Raw genomic sequence first — 21,460 nt, forward strand, 5'->3', positions numbered from 1 at the left:
CTTTTATCGCATGGTCCCCAATGAAGATCTTCAGTACAAGGGAATTATCCAGTTACTTCTGCATTTCAGATGGAAATGGGTTGGGCTCATCACTCCAGCTAATGAAGCTGGAGAACAATTCTTGCAGACCATTGAACCAATGCTTTTCATGAATGGAATCTGTTCAGCATTCACAGAAAAACTTGAATACCATCTGCATTTCACTGGTAACATACTTGATATGGTGGGTGACACAAGGCTTTTGGTCCCAGCTTTCATGTCAAGTAAAGCAAATGTGGTTGTTATATACGGAGAAAGTACATCTATTATATGGCTTACCTATACTCTTATTGCAAGGGATATGATTCAACTAATACTTCATCAATCTGTAAGGAAAGAACCTGAAGGAAAAGTATGGATTACAGCAGCCCAAATAGATTTCATATCAAATGTTGTAAGAAAACTTATGGACCTTGATATACAAATGCTCCAAGGTGCTATCTCCATTACGATTCACTCCAAGGAGATTCAAGATTTCTCAGAATTTCTGCAGGGTGTAAAGCCTTCTGGACAAGATGCAGATGGTTTTATCAATGATTTCTGGGAACAAGTCTTTGCTTGTTCACTTTCAAACGACACTGCAATGGCAGACACTATGGGTACATGTACTGGAGAGGAGTTGCTGGAGAGTCTCCCTGCACCGTTTTTTGAAATGAGCATGACCGGCCACAGCTACAGTATCTATAATGCTGTCTATGCTCTGGCACATGCCTTACATATTAGGTGCTCATCTGAAACCATCTGCAAAAGGATAAATGGTGGAGACAGACTCTTTCCTCAGAATGTAGAGCCTTGGCAGGTAGGGTTTCCTGTTACAAAGTTTTCAGTTTATAACCTGCTCAGTTTTGATCACTCCATTAAAATAAATGCCAACCCATATTGTATAAGTAAATAAGTACAATAATAAACCTGGATGTAAGGGGGAAGGCTTATAGAGAACAGCCCCCTCTCATGAGGATGAGTTCTTCTTCTCCGAGCAGTAACTCGAGCACAGGATCGATTACAAGAGGCAGGAGACGGAAAGAGAGTGTTGAGCCTCAAGCATCATCAGGGAGCCCTTACTCCAAGGGGAGGGGGAAAGGCAAAGGGAAAGAGGGGCCGACAGGAATTGAGGCCCCGGAGAAGAGGGAGGCGTTTCATAATTCCCAGGCTTTTGTGCTGGATGAAAAACAGGAAATCCTCATTGCAGGATTCTGACTCGGAATGAGGCAGACATGGAATTTGGACACCTTACACTGTAAATAATATGCACCAATAAAAGCATCTGAAAGACAAGCAGATGTGGAGGGTCGTTACTCAAGAGTAGCCACAACAACCCTGACACTTAATATATCAAATTAAACATTAACTAATTTTTTGTGATCCCTTCCAACACCACAGTTATATGATCCTATGATTCTGGAGAATATTTGCTTGAATTTGCCCTGCCTGACCTCCTTCAATGTAAAGATTCTTTTTCAGTGGCAGGCTGCCTTTCTTATAGCAGAACATGAATTCTAGGGACATTTTGTAAGTATCTTCAACAAAGCCCCTCTCAATTCTTATATCCTGTGTAGAGCACAGTGGTGTGACATGTTCATAGCTGCCAAGTTATCCCTTTTTTAAAGGGATTTTCCATTATGCTGAATAGGCTTCCTCGCGAGAAAAGGGAAAACTTGGCAGCTATGCATGTTGTAGCCAGGAGCTGATGCTCTCCACTTGTGTTGGATATGTGATGGCTTGTGGAAGAGTCCAGTACATCTAGAGTTGTGGCAAAGGTGGTAGCCAGTCTGCCCTTGTTTGCTGTGAGAGCCCCTTCACATATCCACCTAGAACATATTCCCTTTAGAGGTGAGGACTTTCATATAAGGGAACAATTGCACACTGCTCTACTGTGTATCCTAAATAGTCCCTATTACCCAGTAACATATACTCACACAAGACAACTCAAAAAGAGGTTTGTTGGTTATCAGAAGATAGCATACATTGACTAAATGCACAGTAACTAATACAGAGCAACATATAGCTACACACATACAGAAATCATGGATGCCCCGAACTAATAAATTCAAGCTCCTAACATGAGGACTATAGCTAAATGTTTCCATGTTGCATTAATATAATATCTTGAGAACATAAGCTCCTGGCCCTTTTCTTGCCCATCATCTCAAATCCCTTCTATAGCTTGAATCTTATTGAAGACTGCTCTGAAACCACTTCCGGTCTGCCGCGCTGGACAAAGAAGACGCAGGGACTGTGAGCTCCGCAGTCCCTGGCATCGCGGAGGGGGGGGGAATTCCACGGGGCGCGCGGATTCCCCACAAGAACTTTGGGTCGAGCGTCCCGAAGGCTCAGAGACCGGCAGGCTCCCTTTTTTGGGGGGGGCGACTCCTCTGCTGCCCGGAGACACAGTAGAGTCTCCGAGAGCCAGCGGAGTTGGAGTCGCGGGAGCCATTTTGGTCGACATCGGTTCCTCCGAGAAGCGAAGCCCCGAGTCTTCTACCGGGCAGCGGCAGATTCTCCCAAGAATTTAAAAAGACCTCTTCAAAGTAAGTGAAATCTTCGTTGGGACTTTTTGGACTTTAAAATTACCAATTTGGAAAAATCGGAAGAGATTTAAAAACGGGAGTCGATCTCTTCCTAATGGCTGATTAAGAGGCATATTAAACATTCCAAAGCCAAAAAAGATACTTTGTTATTAGCACCCGAAAGAAATAAAGACTTTGTATCACTTTACAAATCCCGGTGCCGGCACCTCCTGAGGAACAGCAAGTGCGTCGGGGGGGGGGGGAATTTTTTGACAGCTGTCAAAGCTGTCAAAACCGCTAAAAGACAAGAATTTTTTTTAAAAAAATTGTTGAGAGTTTAATTGGCTGTAAGATTTGATTAAAAGAGAAGCATTTGGACTTAAGAGAGGATTTATCTGTGGAAAAGTCAAAGGCAATGGAAGGAATAGCCAAGATGGAGGAAACTGTGAGTGAGTGGAAATTTCCAGTATGCTCTGCCTCCTAATCTCCTGCCTGTTTGTGGTTAGAAGGAATGAAAACAATGTATTCAACAAGCTTCCAAGAGACTGTTCTAAACTATTTAGAGATTTTGAAGGACATCCACAGGACACTGCAATACTCCAGCATAACATGTGCAGAGACTTTGGTTCGAGATCAGGACTTTGAGGACAATGTGGAAAGTCTACCTGAGACTAAAGAACAAGAAGTGGATTTTGCAAAAACTGAGATGGAATATAAAAATGTGATCTGGAGGAAGAACAACAAGGACTTAAAAAGGAAAAAGACAGCTGTCAAGAACAACAATATGACTTAAAGACTCAAGAAAAGAAGGCTCCTGGAGGGGCTAAAAATTGGGTGTGGGTAACAGAGGGAAAGGAAAGGCAGAAGGGGGGGGGGAGACAGAGGCCTGGATTGGAAAGTGGGAAAGAATGGGAGCTGGGTGAAAAATTCTAGTTAAAAAGTATTTTGGTGATTGATTAACGGTTTCTGAAATCTTGGCTTGTTAAAGGACTGCTGATCTAGGGGGGGGGGGGCGAGGTCACCGGGAGGAGAAAGGAGAGTTAGTAGATATAAAAATTTAGTTTTCTGGAGGGAGGTAGAAGAATGGCCTGGGAAACAATCTTTAGATTTGAATTAGTATTTTTGTGTTCAGATAAGTGTCTGGATGGAGGGCCGCCTTTCCTCCTTTCTCTGCCCAGAAACACCTGGTGGCAGTAGGTGCTCTGGGGGGGGGGAGGAGGGGGGGAGGGAAGCCCAGACACAAAAATGGAACCTTTGAAGTGCTGCACCTAGCAGGTTCCTCTTGTGGCAGGAGGGGACTTGTGGGGGGGGCAGCATGAAGAAGGAGGAGGAATAAGTCAATATTATAAGAATAAGAGTTGAAACTGGAGTAGAAAATTCGCCATATTAAATTACAGAAGTTAGGAAAACCAGGAAGAAGAGATCTGAGGAAGTCATAATGATAATGTGAAGATTTGGGAATTTTTATGTATTTTTTTTCTTTTTTCTTTTTTCTTTCTTTCCCTCTCTTTTTTTGTGGGTTTTGGGGTCGGGGGGCTAGGGATTTTATTCTCTATTTTTTTTCTTTCCCTTTTTTTTTTACACATATGATCAGGGTTGGGAATGTTGGTTGGGCGGACACCCGGCTCAGTCTTCCCCTGTTACTCTGGGGAACACCGGTGGCAGGGGCGGGCCTTGGGGAGGGGAGGAGGGGGAGGGGAGAAACCCAGCCACTTAAAATGAATCACCTTTGACTATTTGCTCAGCATGGGTCTTTCTTGTGGCAGGAGGGGACTCATGGGGGGGATGGAAGAAGGTGTGAAATGATTGTTTATTTCCCTGTATTTCCTCTGTTTATTATAAAATTAATAAAAATTATATTAAAAAAATGAAACCAGCAGGTCTACAGCCTTTATGTGAATGTCTCATGACTATTGAGTTTACACTGATTCACAATTTCCCTGCTGAAATTTGGGCCCCCTCCACTGGGAACTGAAGTGGTGAACTCCTGGAGGAAAAGAACTTATATTCTTCCCGGAAATCTCATAGCTGCCAAGTTTTCCCTTTTCTCGCGAGGAAGCCTATTCAGCATAAGGGGAAATCCCTTTTAAAAAGGGATAACTTGGCAGCTATGAAATCTATTAAATTATCTTAGACTATTACGACACTTCATAGACCTTTTGATTCTCTTTCCACCTAGCTGCACTCATTCCTGCAGAGGATCTCATTCAACAACAGTGCTGGGGATGAAATTACATTCAATGAACATGGAGAATTAGCAGGTGGATTTGATATTACAAACCTGGTCACTTTCCCAAATAATTCCTATGTCAGGGTCAAAGTAGGAAATCTGGATCCTCAGGCCCCTCCTGGAAAAGAGCTCGCCATAAATGGGGACAGAATCCAATGGCACAAAGTCTTCACTCAGGTAAGGAAAAGCGAGTTCTCCGATCAGGGAGAGCTCAAGTTGCGGAAGGGTTAAAAGACATCTCCTGGTTTGGGGGTGGTGTTGGATAAGAGGAAGTGTGTGTGATAGGACCCTTCTGGGTTGCTGGAGTAAAAAGCATGTAGCAATGTTTGATTGACAGGAATGGCACCTTAAAACCTCTGCGTCCAGCAGTTAGTTTCACTTTTGCAAAGTGCTTCGGATCTCCCTCCCGCCCACCACCTTTTTCTAATGGTTTAGCCTGACATTGCTTTGCCTCTCATGGGGTCGCTTGCTTTGCAAGGGCCCAGTAGGAATTTTGCCATTTGGCTGATTGGCTGAGAGTGGTAGTGGGCAAGCCATTGGTTTTTTCCTACTGCTTAGCAAATTGTCACAACTTGTTAGGTTGGCGGTTAGGGATTGGTTAATAATTCTGGTTGGTGGGGGGGTATGGCATGGAGGTGCCTACCCCTCATTAAAATGCTGCTCCACATAGAAGTATTCCGGTAAAGGAATCCTGGGGCTCTGGGGCTCTAGTCCATACACCCAGCAACGGGCGGAGCTGGAGCCATTACAGAGCACGAGCCTTGAGGAGCATTTCTGGCCAAGGGAAGAGTGCCTGGACACAGCTACCTCCTCTCCCATGGGGTGTTTACTTGACTTCCCTAGATGGCTAGGGAAGTCGTAGCTGATCTGTCCCAGGTGAGGGACAGATGGATTAACCAATGCCTAAGCCAATACTCACATTTAATTGTATTTAAATAAAGTTATTGCCAAATGCCAAAAGCTGATACGGAGCTGTAAAAACTAGGTCAGGATATGCACCCTGGTTTTTAAAGTGGTACACATCCTGTGAAACAATAAGGAACCCTAACATTTAAAGAAACTATTCAACGGGCATGTCTAGTTTTGCCACTTGAGATGAAAAGGGAATTGCTGCCCACTACTAATAACACTGCTTCTAATAATTCTTATAGTAAATATAAAATGAACCATTCCTTCAAAAAGAGCAAGTTGCCAAAAAAAGACATGTCAAACTAAGAAGAACCAATGGCTATGAGAGTGTCATCCAACATGCTTGTTTCTTCAAGGCAGCTCTCTACTTAGTGGCATTAGATAGAATGCTAGGCTAACTGTATCATTGTGCATAGACACTGGAATCTTCTAGAGTTTTTCTCTTGCCACTTGAGACTCTAGTGTTGATTTGGAATGATAGAAGCCAGGGGCGTATGCAATAGTTTTTCAAGTTGGGCCCTGCTATGGGCCCAGACCCGGGAGGAGCAACTGCAAAATCATGCCTTCCTTGGAGTGGCTTGGAGCCCGGATGCTCATCGATGTACTCCATGGGCTGCAGGGCAAGGCATGCAGGCTCCTCTCAGTGACTTGGTGGAGGAATCCAGGTGCTTGTCATAGTCCTCTGCTGCCAGCCATGGCAGAGCTCAATGGATGGAGAAGCAAGACAACCAGCCAAACCTCAGGGGGGTACTTGCCTGGAGGCAGAGTCCATATACACGCTCCACTCCAGTCCAGTCGTAAGGTAAGGAGTATCTCAGTTCATGTAGTCAGACAATCTGGGGGTCGAGAAAGCCAAGGGTCAAAGGTCACGAGAAACAAGAAGCAGCAAGGTCTGGTCAGGAATGACAAAAGTTGTTTCCTGCAACTGACTGAGGACGGGAAGCCTGCTTAAGAAAGATGGAGCCAGCAGGTTCTCATCAGGAGCAAGAAGGCTGATCAGCAGCAGGTGGAGTCCCTTCACCTTCTCCTCCTTCAGGCTGATCCTCACAGGGGAAGCTGACTCCTGACCCAAGACACCACTGGCATTGGCCATCAGAGGAGCTGTGCAGTTCCACATCCCTAGTTAGCTGGTGGCACAGTTGTAAGAGTCAGTAGAGTGCCAAGCTTAGCTCGGAGGGAAGAAAAGAGAGGCTGGTGGATGCAGTTGCAAGAGAGAGAGAAGGTGGTAAGGTGGTATGTAAAGCGAGGGAGGAAGACTGGCAGGCAGACAGACCAAGGAAGGCAGGAGAAGAAGCAGAGCAGACCCAACCATGATGGCCGAGGGGGACCAAAACAGGTGATGAAAAGCAAAGTTTTAGAAGTTCTGTTCCATGGTGTCTTTGGAAGCATTGGTATCTCCTTGCCGATGATGCAATGGATGGTTGGGATGCCAAAATAGCACCTTGCCAAGGGCACAGGGGAGCCCAGGTACACCTCTAAATAGAAGGCATCAATATCCTCACAAGCAGATCTCAGTTTTATTAGAACTAAAAGTGGCAATATGATTGCTCCTTCTTTGAGGATATATATTGTAAAGAAAAAGAGCACTAGGTAAAGTTCAACAGCAGTTGACTTGTAAAGGAGAAATCTTCAGTACTTCTTCCCAGAAAGAAATGATAGTTTTACAACTTCAAAATATATGTATAAGATCTGCCTTAATTCTGTTATATATCCAGCACTGCCAGTTTTGGCCTAAATAAATAAATAAATTCTGTATAAATTCTGTTCCAGTGAGCCAGTCACCATCTGCAATGATCATGGAACTGAAGAAAGTAAAAACTCTCACTGCCTCCATTTCTTCCCCTTCTATTTGCTAGGAGGTGACGGGACCAGTGGCCATGATCTTGGTTTCATTAATGTTCAGCTTCAGACCATATTTTACGCTCTCCTCTTTCACCCTCATTAAAAGGTTCTTAAATTCCTCCTCACTTTCTGCCATCAAGGTTGTGTCATCAGCATATCTGAGGTTGTTGATATTTCTTCCGGCAATGTTAATTCCAGTTTGGGATTCATCCAGTCCAGCCTTTCACATGATGAATTCTGCATATAAGTTAAATAAGCAGGGAGACAATATACAGTCTTGTCGTACTCCTTTCCCAATTTTGAACCAATCAGTTATTCAGTTATATGTATTAGATATGGCTTAATTCTGTTATATCTCCAACAGTGCCAGTGTTGGCCTTAATAAATAAATAAATTCTGTATAATGTAAAGCACCATTGGAATATTGATTTAAGATTGTTCTCTTTCAGGTTCACCCTAATAAAAATTTTTGGAATGTTTTAATGCCCACATCCATTTCGCTTTCAGGATTGTTAACCCAATATTTGCTAAATAACCTTCCCATTTCCTTATGTATGAAGGATGAAGATTTTTTGTGTGTGCATATATTGAGTGTAGGGATCCTGCATTTAACATTTTTGGCCCTCTTATTTACTGATAGATCACCTGATGTTAGATGATTCCCTGAAACATTTTCTTAATCTTAACCTCTTCATGTCTCTTTGGACAGGTGCCACCCCTTTCTTTATGTAATGCCAACTGCCTTCCTGGTTATGAGAAGAGAAAGAAGGAGGGCAAGAAGTTTTGTTGTTATGATTGTGATCCATGTCCTCGTGGGATGTTCTCAAATAAGAAGGGTGAGAGATGCCATATTAACATATAAAAGACATTTTAGTAAATTCTGAGCAAATCAGCAGTGGGATTTGCTCCGACTGGTCTCAATTTATATAATAATTTTATAATAATAATAATTCATTATTTATACCCCGCCCATCTGGCCGGGTTCCCCCAGACACTCTGGGCGGCTTCCAACAAAATATTAAAATACAGAAATCCATCAAACATTAAAAGCTTCCCTAAACAGTGCTGCCTTGAGATGCCTTCTAAAGGTCTGGTAGTTGTCATTCTCTTTGACCTCTGGTGGGAGGGTGTTCCACAGGGTGGGTGCCACTACTGAGAAGGCCCTCTGCCTGGTTCCCTGTAACTTGGCTTCTCGTAGCGAGGGAACCGCCAGAAGGCCCTCAGCGCAGGACCTCAGTGTCCGGGCAGAACAATTGTGTATTAACAATAGTAGAATAATTTCCCTCCAGTCTCAGTAAAAGCTGACCCTATAAATAAATTAACTTAACATTCAAGAGTGAATACCATGAGGAAGCGAGTTTAATCTATAATTAACCATCACTGTATCTACGTACATTGATATTCTAAACATTACTGCATATAATATTCTCTAATGTTTAATGCAGTTTCCCATTGCCAGTGGATCACTGCTGTGCTGCCACATTTGAATAATACCTTTTAATGTTATAAACCATGAGTGTAGCTCCTCCCGGTCTGTTTTGATGCAACACGACATAAAATTTGTACATGCATTCTGTCTTGGAAGACACTAAAGGTTTGGAGAAGGGAGGGTGGTCTTTTCTCTAATAACAAAGCACTTTGGGGTCTTCTTCTTTATCAATACATTTTATTGGTTTTACACATTTTAATAATGCATTTTATTTTTATTAACCACTACTCTAGCTCCACCCTAAGTCTGCTTTGATTCAACAAGACATAAAATTGGAGCATGGTAAGAGGAATTTTAAAAACCCCTCAAGCATATTCTGGATTGTTTCAAATTGCCATACCACCTTTTTCAGGGTTGGAAACCTGTGCAAGATGTCCTCCTGATCAATATCCAAATGAAGAGCAGAATGAGTGCATTCCCAAGAAACCTAACGTCCTAGGCTTTGGTGAAACTTTGGCCATTCTTTCAACTTTCTTTGTGCTTTTATTCTCTCTGATCACAGCTGTGGTACTTGGCATTTTCATTAAGCACCGGAACACTGCCATCGTCAAAGCCAATAACAGAAGCCTCACTTACATTCTCCTCATCTCCCTCCTCTTGTGTTTCCTTTGCTCTTTGATGTTCATTGGAATGCCTAATAAGGTGACCTGCCCACTCCGACAAACTGCTTTTGGCGTGGTCTTCTCAGTGGCCCTCTCCAGCATCTTGGCCAAGACAATTTCAGTAGTTTTGGCATTCATGGCTACCAAGCCAGGATCCAGGATCAGGAAATGGGTAGGAAAAAAACTGGCTTATTCCATTGTCCTTTCCTGCTCTGTGATTCAAATGGGAATCTGTGCCCTCTGGCTGGCAACCTCTGTCCCATTCCCAGATGTGGACATGCACTCAATGAGTGAAGAAATTATATTACTATGTAATGAAGGGTCAACCCTAATGTTCTATTTTGTTTTGGGCTACATGGGCTTCCTGGCCACTGTCAGCTTCACTGTGGCCTTCTTAGCCAGGAAGTTGCCTGACAGCTTCAACGAAGCCAAGTTCATCACCTTCAGCATGCTGGTCTTCTGCAGTGTTTGGTTCTCCTTTATTCCCACATACTTGAGCACCAGAGGGAAATACATGGTGGCTGTGGAGATCTTCTCCATCTTGGCTTCCAGTGCTGGGCTGCTGGGTTGCATATTTTCCCCTAAATGCTACATTATTGTGGTGAGGCCTGAGCTGAATAACAGAGAGCAGCTGATATGGAGAAAGATGTAAATAACAGTAGAGTTTGTAATTTCTTTATTTAGATTCTGTAGACTTGTTAGCAGGGTAATTTCACTGTGGTTTTTCAAGAAAGGTAGTTACCTGAAATGATCAAAATAACAGAAGAGATTGTCTTATCATTTATGTTCTTGATATCCAGCAGAGTTGCATATAAAAACATATCTTGAAGGTTTAAGATTAAGATTAAAAATTTAGGCGCCTAACTAAAATCAATATCTGATGTCATTTTTAAAAAAAATTCTTATAACTATCAATAATCAGGTAACATTCCATTCCGTCTCTTGTACGAGAGGACGGCTGTTAGGAATTTAGCAACCTGTAGAGTAATATAAGGGTCCACATCTTGAAGAACCCAGGCTAGCTGAAGGTCAACTGGATTGTCAGCCATAGGCTGGATTATGGAGTTTAATATACTAGCACGAGCCGAACTGTACATAGGGCAGATAAACATAACATGGTGTAAAGATTCAGTTGATTTCATTTCGCAAGCACACATTGAAGAGACTTGGCCCTTAGTAAATCTATGTCTCAGCACGTTAGTTGGAAAAACATTGAACCTAGCTTTAAGGAAGGCATATGGATGAGACGCGGCCGTAAGCGTTGTTAAGTAGGATGGAGTATGGTAAATAGGGCTTATGCCGCTATTTAACGGTGAGCAGACTCCCCCGCCAGCTAGACAATTTTGATATAGCTCCACATCATCCAACCTTTGGTTTATATACCTTTTTGCTGCATTTAAATCCAGTTTGAGCAATTCAGAGGGAGAGATCTCATAGGACAGCAATTTGGCATGGATTTTTCCGGTCCACAAATTTGTGAAGTCATCCCGCCACATGCATTGAATAAGATAGTGGTTCGGGAGTTTATGCCATAGGGATATCCAGTAAATCAAAACTCGCCTCCATAAGACTAACTCAACTGAAGGGATCTTCATTTCTAAACGAATAGCAGCATTACTTACGCATGTTGGTAATTTTAAGAGTCGACGTATGAATTGGCTTTGAAGCGACTCTAAAGGTGAGAGATTTGCAAAAGCAGCCCATAAAGGGGCAGCATAGGCCATTGTAGCCAACACTTTAATGCTATACACTTTCAAGGCCGCAGGGATGAATAGGGCCCCCTCAGAAAAGAAGAAACGAAGGAGGGAGTGCGATAGGGCTTTTGTCTTGTTTTGAAGGTATTCAACATGCGCTTTCCACCCTAAATTATACTGGAAATAAATTCCTAAATATTTAAATTTATGTACTTGTTCGATTTTCGTACCCTCCAGTTTCCATGAATAAAGTTTACGACTCCTTGAAAATATCAGTACTTTGGACTTGGTGTGGTTGATAGACAGATGATTAAGAGAGCAATAAGTTGCAGAAATCTTTAGTGCCCTCCTTAAACCCACTCTGGAGTAAGAGAGTAGCACCGCATCATCTGCATAGAGAAGTAATGGGCAACGATAATCAGCTATTCGAGGGGCATGGATAAATTTTTGTGAGTCGGCTAATGGGTTCCTCATATCACTGATAAATAAGTTAAAAAGAAGTGGCGCTAAGATACAGCCCTGGCGTACTCCCTTATTTACTGGCACTGGGTTTGTTAGGTCGCCAGCAGGGGTTAATCTCACCCTGGCCACAGACCCGGCATGAAGTTGGGAGATAAGCCACAGAAGTCTTCTATCTATACCCCAACGGGCAAGTTTATCCCATAGTAATTTCCTCGGGATACTATCAAACGCAGCTTTCAAATCTATGAAAGCTGCGCAAAGTTGGCCCCGTCGAGGTGTCGAGTATTTCCGGGCTAAGTGATAAAGAATAATTGCCTGATCTGTTGTGGATCAGTTTAATCTAAATCCAGCTTGCTCGTGCTTAATCAGGTCAGCCTCAACCGACCACTTCATCAACCTTGCGAGCAAAAAACGGGCATATATTTTCCCAATGGATGATAGCAGACTAATATTCCGGTAGTTCCCTGGGTCACCGGGGGGACCTTTTTTATAGATAGGTATTATAATGGCCTCCTTCCATGTTTCTGGTATTGAGCCCGTGGCATTTATGGCGTCGAAGGTTTTAGCTAAAATCCCTGCCCACCATGCAGAGTGTAGCTTTATAGCCTCAACAGGGACCAAATCCGGCCCGGGAGCTTTACCAGTTTTCAGCTCAGCTATCAATTCTAAGATTTCAGCAGGGTCGGTGTAGGGCCAGACAGGAAGGGATTAGAGGAAGGTCTCCAGTGAGTGGTCGGAGCTTCTGCCACTGAGAAATATTTTCTCAGGGACTGCTCCCACGTAGGGGCCGGGATCACCGTTAAGGGATAATTCCTCGTTCTTCCCTTTATTAAAGACCAAAATTTCCAGGAGTTATGAGATTTTGAGGCAGTAATTATAGTCTGCCAACGATTTAATTGCCATTCCCTTTTGGCCGATTTCTGGGCCTGTTTGTATGCTTTTTTAGCCAGGGGATAAGATTGAGGTAAGGCAGGAGCACTGGAGAGTTTATAGTCATTATATATCGTGTGTAGATGGAGTCTGGCTTGTTTGCAAGAGGAGTTGAACCAAGGGGCGCCAAATTTAAAATAATGGTTTTTAACTCCATAGGCTGGAGAAGTAAAAAAGCGAGTTAAAACTACTATCAGACAAGAAAAAAACCTCATACACTTAATTGGATCATGCGGGACTATTCCTACGTCCGGCTGGTCGCCAGGAAACTTTTCTCGGATAAAATCCCTATATCTATGGGCAAGGGCAGGGGACCATTTAATCCCCTTTTATTTTAGTAGTCAACCCCTCAATCACCGGGATTGGGTGGGAACGGTCGAGCAACTGCCAGTCAACACATAACTTGGTTGACAGGGGAAGATGGTCACTAAATTGAGCATTGTCAATTTTAAAAGAGGTGACATTCAAAAATAGATCCTGGGAGACCAATACATAGTCAAGGACACTGTTTGATTTTAACCCTAGATGGGTAAATTCTCCTGGAATATCTGGAGGACATCTACCATTTAATATAATTAAATTTAGGCGTAAAGTCATCTGATAAAGCATCACTCCTGCCTTATTGACTTTTACATCCTTTGATATTCTAGTGGGGATATATACTGGATCGTATGTTTGAGTGCCGGGGTTGACCCACCATTTAGACTTCATAAGAGCCTTCTGATTTGAAGCTATCCGAGCGTTAAAATCGCCTCCAATAAGGGAAGGGACATTTTGGAAACTTAAGATAGCAGGAAAGTAAAAAATCCTCTAGGGATTCCCATCTAGAAGTCAGATCAGCTGCTAACCCTCCCGGGGGGAAATAGACATTTGTAACCAATAAGGAGAAGTTTTCACCAGAGATCAGTCCGGTAATAGCATAGGGCGGTAATGCATGCACTAGTGAAAGTTTAGCCCGAAGTTTAAGAGAGATACCGATTGTAAGGCCATCTTTAGTGGATCAGGATTAGCAGATTTTAAGACCTCTTTGGTTATTGCCTCCAACAATAGCGGTTTAGGCATAGGGTCTATGAAGGCTCTCGTTGGTGTTATCCCACAGCGAGACAAAAATGCTTTCCTTCGTAATATGATAGAGGGAATTCTTGTAGATTGAAACGCAAGCAGGACTCTCTGGGATTTGTGGTGATGGGCAAGGGGGAGGACTGCACAAAGGTCAATTTGCGCTGCCTCAATATTTAAAATCACCTTCAGGAGTTCCTTAGCACCGCCCAGAGTTCTCCATCTTGGGTCCCCATTTTGTATAGATAGGCTCACTTGCCTTGGTTTTAGAATCAAGGATTGATGACCTAATTGAAGGTTAAGGTTGTATTTGGATTTGTCAGTACATTTGATATTTAAGGACAAACTCCTCGTCGCCTTTCTCTCTTCAAGGGACTTAACACCGGCTGACAATAGTGTAGTAGTAACTAGCTTTTGTTGAAGACTGTGCAGCTGGGAGGAAAGATCATCTATTCTTTTGAATATACAGTGCAAGGTTTTAATTATTAAATGTAACTGTTCAAATGTCATATGATTGGCTGCGTCAACGACCAATTCCTCCTTCTGAAGAGAGACTACACTTTTGCTGTTGGCCACATCGCTTGTTATTTGTGGCATAAATTGCTCTTCGTCTTTAAGTACTGGCATGTGATCAATCAGGGGGTTGAAGCGGTTCTACCGTGTAGGAACATTCCAGTAGATTACTCCCTTCTTTAAAGTGACATGATTCAACCCTTGTTTGCTTTGATCTTGGAAAGGGAAAGGGAACTGTCTCCTCGGAATCACTAAAACGTTTCCCATATCCCATAATTCGGATTATCCAGAAGAGGGGGGATAATATTTTAACACGAACTCAGGTAATAAATATTTCCTTCGAGGCCACCGGCACTTGCAGTGAGGATATGTTTCACTGCCTGTTCATATGAAAGTCGGCGTCTTCACCTTCACCCCCACAGCCCGGGAATTTAGTTCTTCGGGGGGACTAAGCGTACCTTATCCAAGCCAGAACCAAGTCTCCACAGCAATGTATTAATCCAAGTTTTTAGCCAGTAGAGAAAACAGCAAGTCATTCACAGCAACAGGCTTCATCAGGCATCCGTTGTTGCAGTAGGACAGATTGAGCAGTAAAACAATAAAACAATAAACTAAAACAATAAACTAAAACCAAAGAGAAGCGATGAGGTAGTAAAACAGCCAGTAAAACGTTAAAACTGAGTTTAAAATCACGAAGTGGCTAAAAACTACTTAAAAGCTTAATTGAAAGCAGGAGAGTCAGACCAGGCTGCTGTCTCCATCGCCATCTTGAAACATCCATCCATCTTGGCTTCCAGTATTGGCGCGCTGGCTTGCCTCTTTTCCCCTAAATGCTACATTATTGTGATGAGGCCTGAACTGAATACTAGAGAACAGCTGATACGGAGCAAAATATAAATCACAGAAGAGATTGTAGTATATGTTGGGAGTTAGGCTCTATCACCTTTCTGGCCAGTGTTAGATGTGGGGGTCAAAATAACAGAAGAGATTGTCTTATCATTTATGTTCTTGATATTACATATGAGCTGGAAATGAATTCGGAATATATGAATGAAACGATGGATGAAATCCAACATATCCAACAATCTGAATGCCTACAGATTCCTTAATCTACTTTTCTGGCATCCACTTTCAACTCCTGAGCAGTTGTTGGGGTCTCAGGAAACTGCAGATAGAGGAAAGGGGAAAGGGCACCTTGTAAGCTCCCTTATATGAGGGCCATGCACTAGACTCAACAAGCCTCTGTCCAAATCATGGAAGAATTTGGACAGTTTGGGTTGTATGATGTGTGGCTGTTGGGAAGGAATCCAGTGGTACCTCGATTTAGGAAGGCGATCCATTCCGCGGCGCTCTTCATAAGTCAAATCCTTCGTAAATCGAATCGTCCAATTTTGAGCTTTGTGCATGCACAGACCGCGCACGCCATTTCTGTGCATGTGCAGAACACACGGCGAAAATACTTCCGGGTTAGCGGATTTCGTAAGTCAAAACCTTTGTAAGTCAAGGCATTCGTAAGTTGAGGTACCACTGTATCAGGCAAGATGTGGGGACAGGCACTAGCCTGGGGAAACTGTGTGTAGTCTGAGACCTATCTGCTCATCAGGTATGTCTTCCCCTGAGACTGTAAAAGCCTTGTGCCAATCTAAGATTCTAGTGAGCTACAACACTCCCTTTCTCTGCTCATCTCATCATTTTTTAATTTTTGCATAATGATTATTTCTTTGAAACTCTTCCTACCATTGGATAAAAATACAAAAGAGGGTCAGCTTTAATTTGAACTAATGGGAACCTGAACAGAACTCTACTATTTGCTAAAAGGTTGAGAAATAAGGGATGTATAAGTAGCACTGTGAGGTTGAGTCAGTTTCATTTAAAGAACAAATCTAGTCACTGTTAAATGGGAAGGGTTTTGCTATATTTCTTTGCTCTAATTATTCAACTGCTTTAAAGTAAAATTCTTTTTAAAATATCTCTTCACAGTCAATGTTTCTATAACTGCATTACAAAAAATAAAAAAATAAATCTGAAAACTCTGAAGATAAACTAGGACTTCTACACTTCTTTAATCTTATACCTGCAATGAGATGGGGCTGGGAAGGGAGGCAGGAACTGACTCGCCTTCATACCAGGGATCAGCAAACATTTTCAGCAGGGGGCCGGTCCACTGTCCCTCAGACCTTCTGGGGAGTCGGACTATATTTTGAAACAAAATATCAACAAATTCCTATACCTCACAAATAACCCAGAGATGCATTTTAAATAAAAGGACACATTCTACTCATGTAAAAACACCAGGCAGGCCCCACTAATAACCCAGAGATGCATTTTAAATAAAAGGACACATTCCACTCATGTAAAAACATGCTGATTCCCAGACCGTCCGCGGGCCGGATTTAGAAGGTGATTGGGCCGCATCCGGCCCCCGGGCCTTAGTTTGGGAACCCTGAAATGGACACTGCATCAGACTCAGAGGGCTCAAAAACTTGACAATGCCCCAACAGTTCAGCATCACACCGGGTATGAGGCATTTTTTCGACTGCCCAAACCTTCCTTACACCAAGGGTACCCAATCTGTTGCCCTCCAGATGTTGCTGGACTACAGCTCACATCATCTTACAATTGGCGATTACTACTATGGATGATGGAAGCTGTAATCCAGAAACATCTGGAGGGACAAATTCTGCCTATCACTGCCTGACAGTGATAGACCACCTAGTCTTCGGAATTACTACGTCTTACTAGAGTAAAAGACAATGGCACACTTGTTCCTAAGTATGCAACTGTGACGTGGTGTAAACCAGAGCTTATAGGGTTAACTGATCTGCAGAAGTGCGTCCTGTGAAACTGGGGAGTCTCTATGTTCACTGTCTGTTTGTGAACTGTGTTGGTTTAGTTTTTACTACAAACGGAGAAGCACAATTCCGTGTCTTTCACCGGGATGAGTTATTGCTGCTTTGTTAATAAACACTTCTTAGACTAGAAGAAATACGTTTCCATGCCTTATTCCTCCTGCTGACCACAAGTCTGCTGTGCAGGAATTATGCGAAGATACTCTGCTCTACCGAGAGCCCAGAAGAAGGGGGCCAGCGGAGCAAGCAGAGGGAAGTCTGCTGGGTGCCATTATCTCCCGGTCTCACTAGCTATGGAGGGTCGTTATCCACAGCTGATTTAGTGATGGCTTTGGGCCAAACCACATCACAATAGCCACTCTGCATCAAACTGTATTTTTGTGCTCTTTCAACAGTAGTTAGGCCTTGTTCTCCTGGGTCTCTATATCCTGATTGTTCCCAAGATTCAGTAAATGTAATCGATGTTACAAATGTCAGAGAGTGTCAGGGCCAATAGCAGTAGGAAATTAGACAAATGGGGAAAGGATGCAGTTGGCTCCCTTCTAAACACATTTTGAAAGGGGAATTTTTCAGGAAAAGATGGATGCCTGCATAAAGGTGGGGTGTTTTTCTTTTTGTTTGTCATTCTGTATGTCCTGCATTAGCTCAAGCCGATAGGACTTGATGACCTTAGAAGTCTCTTCCTAATCTATGATTCTGTGATGTGACAGATATGTTTACTTCGGAAATCTTCCCATTGCTGATGCACCATGGAGTCCAAAAACATTATACAAAACTTTTTCTGACCTGTAATTATTAAAATTACTATAATCAGTTCACCTGGCAAAGCACCAGAAGGCATATTGAAAAATAAAGAATCAAAAATTAAATCTGAAATGATTAAAAGCACCCCAGTGTTGGTAAGGGAGGAGAGAGGAGGCCAGGCTCTGTTATTTCAGTCAGTTTCCCTCTTTCATTGTATAGGTCAGGTTTCAAATCACTCTATATTATATAGCATTCAATTTTTGGTAACAGTGAAAGTGGATAACTACCCCTTTAAGAACAGAATTGCCAAAGTCAGCTGTCACCAACTCCATCCTGTTCAAGTCAGGCTGATGATAGTAACAATATTGTATAGAGGCAAAGGAGAGGAGAATGATATTTGGGATCAGGATGTTGTTGTTGCTGCTTCTCCTGCTGCTTCCCAATATGGTGCCCAAAGTGCACACTGTTGTTTGCAGCAGAAATAACCCTGTACATATAACACATGAGTGGTATGAACCAGGTGACCTTATCATTGGTGGGATAGTGTCTCATATCCATTATTTATCCCCCAGCATTTCATTCCATAATTACCCATCTCTCCCCTTTATTGACCAGCCAGGGTAAGTAAATGGACCTTAAGATTATTTCCTTTATTCTTTATACATTTATTCGGCCTAGAAAGTACTTTTGCTTTGGAAAAAATGCTATAAAAATTATTTTTAATTTATTTTAAAAAACCAGTGGTAAGAATTTATAAGAATATTTTATTCTTGGTTCAGAGGAAAGAGGAGACACACCATAACCTGCTTCATATTGGACGGTATCTCTCCATCCTCCAATGAAGCATAGATAACTCACTGAACTTCCCCAGATGGCAATGGACACAGAGCCATGGGAGCACTGCTTCAAAGCCGGTTAAGCCAGGCAGTGGGCTTGGGGAGAGGGCCATGAGGATCTGACAAGGTCCTAGAGTCCTCCTGCCTCCTTCACAAAGCCTAGGTAAAGGGACCCCTGACCATTAGGTCCAGTCGTGACCGACTCTGGGTTTGTGCGCTCATCTCGCGTTATTGGCCAAGGGAGCCGGCGTATAGCTTCCGGGTCATGTGGCTAGCTTGACAAAGCCGCTTATGGCGAACCAGAGCAGCACACGGAAACACCATTTACCATCTCGCTGTAGTGGTACTATTTATCTCCTTGCACTTTGACATGCTTTCGAACTGCTAGGTGGGCACGAGCTGGGACTGAGCAACCGGAGCTCACCCCGTCGCAGGGGTTCAAACCGCCGACCTTCTGATTTAACCCAAAGCGCCACCTGCGTCCCTCAAAAAGCCTAGTTGTTAGTAATTTCTCAGTTTTGGGAACTAGGTGGAAGGACTCTAGGACCCTGCCAAAGCCTTGTGACTCCTTCCTAAGGGACGCCAATGCAAGGTCTAGGTGGGTGCAAATTTTGGCCTTGCACATCGTGCCATAGTACCCAAGTCTGCCACTGCCAGTCAATCCTATAAAGCTCCATTAAAAAAGCCAAGAGAGTCAAGGGGTCAGTTTGACTACTTCATTTCTTCAAGCGCATTCACTACATTCTCTGGCCAGAATAATCAAAACTTATCCAGCAAAAATGGAACGGAGAGTGAACTGCATACCATTTGACTGGCTCCATTGTATTATGTGATTCTGTCTGAGACTGATTCCATCCCTAAAGTGCTTCCAAAGATGTAGCAACAGGCTGCAAACATTATACAGGTAAGAGAGATGCTCTCTTGGCCAGATAACAAAAGCATATTCAACATTCAAAAGCTCTTCCAGATAGCTGGTTGTCAACATAGTCCTGGTAAAGATGCAGATATGAAACTTCAGCCGTGTTTGAGCTGATTCAGTTTCAGATCACCACCACACCACCTGCTCTGTAGCATTTATCCTGATGCATTGCTCACAGTCATTTACCATAGCAGACTTGCATTGGGGAGATCTGGGTTCAGATCTCCATTTTTTTGGCCAACTGCAACCTAGAGGCTTTCATGTGTATGCAAGGGGTGAGAGGAGAGCTGTGATATCCAGCTTGAGCTGCTTTATTGAGGGATGGCATAAAGCACATTGAAAACAATCAGGACTTTAGATGCACTTAGTAATAATTGGATGAAAGCCCTTTTACCATCATCACTACTAGCTCCTCACTGCACATTCTTCATATTCAGAATGGCAGCTGCAAATTCCTTCATTTTAATTTCGGCAAAGCAAAGCAAATATGTTTATTCGGCTGTACGACCATCATAAAACACAACACAACAAAACAAATCAAATAAAAACCGCAGACTCATACAAACCACAGTTAATATAACACAATTCACAGATCACAAGGACAAATATTTTAATTTCATAGCCGTTTCTATTGCTAGGGACAGCTAGGTACTGACAAAGGGATATAGAAGTGATTTCAATAACTGTAGCATAGCCATATGGCCCAGTTCTTGTTTCTTGTGATAATCAGGAATATGGTGAAAAAACCTGAAGCTTAATAAGTGAATTTCTTTTCTCAATCTATGGGTTCAGATGTATTAAAAGATCGGGTTAGGATGGAAGAGAGATCCAAACATTAAGAGCACAAAGCAATTTCAATATCTACAATAAGATTTAACAGAGGCAGTTGAATCTCTCACATCTAGATATTGGGTTCTGTTTGATTCTCTATAAAATAATAATACACTTTATTTGTAGGGTGATTAGAAAGTTCTACCAACATATCCTCGCCTTGGTGTTTGCTGTTGATGAGATCAATGAGAGTCCCAAGATCTTGCCCAATTCCACTCTTGGATTCCACATCTATGATAGCTATTCTGATTCAAGGATGACCTACCAAAACACTCTAGATCTGCTCTCTAAATCACATCACTTTTTCCCCAACTACATATGTGGCACTCAGAAAAAAGCAGTAGGAGTCATTGGGGGACTTAGCTCTGAAACCTCCTCATCCATGGCAGACGTCTTAGGTCTCTACAAGATTCCACAGGTACAATTTACTGGAGGTTTCAAAAAATAGATATTTCATGCTGTAGTTCACTCTACACTCCTGCTAGGAAGCTGTTGATTCATAAATATCATGGTGAAAAAGGGAAATGGTTGCAATATATTAATATTTGAAGGAGTTAGTATGTACATAAACCAACTATTATGACAGTGCCGAGTTCCCAAAAATATGTGTTTAATATATTTAGTGGAGGATTGTTCAAAAAATTCCAATTTGATAAATGGGGCACTTTGATGGGCTCACATTATTTCAATCCTGCAAGCATTATTGAAGGCAGTGCAAGTATAAAAGCTCTCCTCTTCTGGGAGAGAATCCAAGTGTACAATTATGCAGCTCTGATGAAAGATGGAATATATAGGATTTATATAAGATATATGAGTTTTTTGTGAATTCTTCCTTCCAGTAGCAGCTTAGAGACCAATGAAAGCTCATACCAATGACAAACTTAGTTGGTCTCTAAGGAGCTACTGGAAGGAATTTTTTTATTTTCTTTCATCTACATCAGACCAACACGGCTACCCACTTGTGAATTCTTGTTTCCACGTGGAAAAGTTTGGCTTTTTTTCCAG

The 21,460-nt window shown here is 42.5% G+C and overlaps 2 protein-coding genes across 2 annotated transcripts; both read left to right on the forward strand.

The window, feature by feature from the left end:
• The first annotated feature begins 10 nt into the window (after positions 1-10).
• On the forward strand, positions 11-10,270 carry LOC132592984 (vomeronasal type-2 receptor 26-like). The gene is made up of 4 exons (XM_088654794.1): positions 11-838; positions 4,726-4,953; positions 8,237-8,363; positions 9,369-10,270. Exons 1-4 carry the CDS (start codon positions 11-13, stop codon positions 10,268-10,270), a joined length of 2,085 nt encoding a protein of 694 aa, XP_088510920.1.
• An 8,007-nt stretch (positions 10,271-18,277) lies between these two features.
• Positions 18,278-20,903, forward strand: LOC148684056 (vomeronasal type-2 receptor 26-like). Its single transcript, XM_088654795.1, has 2 exons — positions 18,278-18,489; positions 20,582-20,903. The coding sequence occupies exons 1-2, from the start codon at positions 18,278-18,280 to the stop codon at positions 20,901-20,903; spliced, it is 534 nt and encodes a 177-aa protein (XP_088510921.1).
• The last annotated feature ends 557 nt before the right edge of the window (positions 20,904-21,460 follow it).

The sequence above is a fragment of the Zootoca vivipara genome, chromosome 12 (genome assembly GCF_965207765.1).
Source record: "Zootoca vivipara chromosome 12, rZooViv2.hap1.1, whole genome shotgun sequence".
In the NCBI taxonomy this organism is placed as follows: Eukaryota; Metazoa; Chordata; class Lepidosauria; order Squamata; family Lacertidae; genus Zootoca; species Zootoca vivipara.

Coding starts and splice junctions, on each gene's coding strand:
- LOC132592984 (XM_088654794.1), top strand. CDS start 11: ATGGTCCCCAATGAAGATCTTCAGTACAAGGGAATTATCCAGTTACTT. Junction 839..4,725: donor AGAATGTAGAGCCTTGGCAG/GTAGGGTTTCCT, acceptor CTTTCCACCTAG/CTGCACTCATTCCTGCAGAG. Junction 4,954..8,236: donor GGCACAAAGTCTTCACTCAG/GTAAGGAAAAGC, acceptor CTCTTTGGACAG/GTGCCACCCCTTTCTTTATG.
- LOC148684056 (XM_088654795.1), top strand. CDS start 18,278: ATGTTGTTGTTGCTGCTTCTCCTGCTGCTTCCCAATATGGTGCCCAAA. Junction 18,490..20,581: donor CCCTTTATTGACCAGCCAGG/GTAAGTAAATGG, acceptor CTTTATTTGTAG/GGTGATTAGAAAGTTCTACC.